This window comes from Echiichthys vipera, assembly GCF_963691815.1.
Source record: "Echiichthys vipera genome assembly, chromosome: 7".
NCBI classification, from domain to species: Eukaryota; Metazoa; Chordata; class Actinopteri; order Perciformes; family Trachinidae; genus Echiichthys; species Echiichthys vipera.
The window spans coordinates 30,308,983-30,311,482 of record NC_139832.1 but is presented as its reverse complement, the minus strand read 5'-3'; the positions used below and the strand labels follow the sequence as shown (position 1 = coordinate 30,311,482).

General features: G+C 42.0%; 1 protein-coding gene across 1 annotated transcript in view; it reads right to left on the bottom strand.

The window, feature by feature from the left end:
* Positions 1-2,500, bottom strand: part of cbfb (core-binding factor subunit beta) — a gene marked incomplete at its 5' end in the record, with an annotated part of 51,636 nt that overhangs the window by 41,665 nt on the left and 7,471 nt on the right. The window contains one exon of the mRNA XM_083916960.1: positions 904-1,020. Within this exon, the coding sequence (XP_083773086.1) occupies positions 904-1,020 (117 nt within the window). The remainder of the gene's footprint in view (positions 1-903; positions 1,021-2,500) is intronic.

Genomic DNA, 2,500 nt, shown 5'->3' with positions numbered 1-2,500 from the left:
TCAGCATTGACTTAATTTTTCCGCCCCAGAGCTGCAGCTTGATTGGCATTCACATTTTATAATAAATGTTGTTTGTCGTTGTGTGGGTGTCTGGACGGACATTTTCATTTCATAAAATAAAAGAGGAACTGAAAGCCAAAGAGCAGAGATGGATGTGTTTCTCCAAAAGCTCTTTTTCTGTAAAAGTTTCACATTGTCATGTGCCAACAAAATCTGCTGAATCAAGCGCATGTGACTAAAGCATGAGATAAATGCTTTCAGATCCAACTGATGTTCAAATGACACATCATTGCCCCTTTCACACATGCATTGCAAACCTGACAACGGTCTACACATAACCGGTGGGCTGTATATTCAAATTCAGTTGGATTGGACATCAAACTGAGTTTAGCCTATCAGTGCCCTGTACAGAGATCTCAGAGTGTGACTGCAGCAGCTTATTCTACGGTGTATCCAAGGAGTTGAATGGAGCGTCTTAATGAAGGATAGATCATGCATTGGCCAGCAGCAGAGCAAAACCTCTGATGGTCAAGAAAAAGTTTGATTTACACAAAGACGGCGATGAAAATGTCCTGAGAGATGACGAGATTCTGTAACTTCTGTCACTCAGGACCGGCACCTAAATCATCAGACAAATTCAAAGAACGGAAAGACTTTCTTGTTTTTGACCATGTCATAAACGGGCTCTGATGGCGTGCTGCCCAGGTGGACAACAGAAAAATATATTTTCACTGTCCAATCTCTATGCTGCAACACAGTGTGTGTGTGTGTGTGTGTGTGTGTGTGTGTGTGTGTGTGTGTGTGTGTGTGTGTGTGTGTGTGTGTGTGTGTGTGTGTGTGTGTGTGTGTGTGTGTGTGTGTGTGTGTGTGTGTGTGTGTGTGAATATCCTGCACTTGTCCTACCTTTCCTGTCTCTCTCTCAAAGTCGACATACTCCCTTGCAGGGACCTGCCTCTGATCTCCGTGCAGGTTGGCTGGAAAGAACTGGAGCGAGAGGTTGGTACCTGTAGCTACAAAGGCCTGGAGAGAGGGAGAGAGAGAGAGAGAGAGAGAGAGAGAGAGAGAGAGAGAGAGAGAGAGAGAGAGAGAGAGAGAGAGATAGTGAGAGAGAGAGCGAGAGAGAGGGAGAGAGAGAGAGAGATGAGTATGATTTCAGCAAGGCCAAGTTCTAAGAAAGCTGCATTTTGAGCATTAGGAGGCAGAAGGATTCCAATATAACCTTGCAAACAGTCCTGATATACCACTGACGTTAGCAAACAACTGCACATACACCAAACACACAGCAATACACACATCAGTAGAATTGTAGTTCTGTTTCGGTCTGCACTCCTGAGAAAATATATAAGTCTCTCGAGCATCTATGCAGGAGCACAGTATAAAGGGATGAATGACCCTCTCTGCAGAAACAGCTGTACCATGTCTTCTGTGGTTCTGGAAAAGCTTAGAAAACTAAGAAAATTCCTCAAAAGACATCACACTTCACACTTTCACTCATGCCAAAGGAGTAGCCTACTACTTTCTTTGGGATTTATAATAGAAAGTCTTCCAGGATGGAGGTGTGGCAGGGGGGATCTGAACAAGGATGCTTTGGTTTGTATCACTGCAGAGTGAATCACTGAGATCAGGCTGGGCTGTAGGGTATGGTCTTAAACATTATATCACATTATCATTTGAAGCATAGATGGCAAAAGTATTATATCACATTACAGCTATTTAAGTACAAGTTTGAGACTCTTGTTTTTAAGTTTCAGTATTTTCTTTTCATGCGACTTTATACTTCTACTCCACTATAATTCGGTGGGAAATATTCTTCTTTTTATTCTACTACAGTTATCCGATAGCTTTAGATTTTTGCTTCACACCAATATAAACTTGTTGCAGAGTTAACACACAGGCTTCACAGTGACAGTTATAAACAAATACTTCTCTGCCCCATTCGCTGTTATTTTGCCGGTTTTCTGTGTCAAACTTTCGTTTTTCCAGAGGAGAAAGAAAGATAGTAGTGGTGGTTTTACCCTGGATTTAACCAGACTGAAACGATTGCAAGAACAACAGGCACAGATAGACATGATGCAGAAGCACACAAAGAAGAGCGTAGCAGGAGCATTGTAGCCGTGGGCCTACAGGAAGTGCGTTGTTATTTGATGCGCTGAGACAACATCGGCCACTACGGCCAGTAATGACTTTATCACATAGTCTTTTATTCAAAGGGCCAGTAAATATTGCCTCATGGGCTGGATCCACAAGCATTGTTTGGTAACCGTAGTGCTAATTCCTACCAGGGTATTCTCTATACCGTATATACTACATACTGTATACTGTACACCTCTAGATCAGGCTGCACACAGTTCATACATAGTTCATAGTTCATACATATAATTATGGATTTTTTAAAATGAAAAAGGGCTCATTTTCATTCGGGCTGTCCTGAATACCATTTTTGAGCTTCAGATCTTTGATACTAATCAAGAGTGAATGTTGAGATATTTAGCACTCCTGA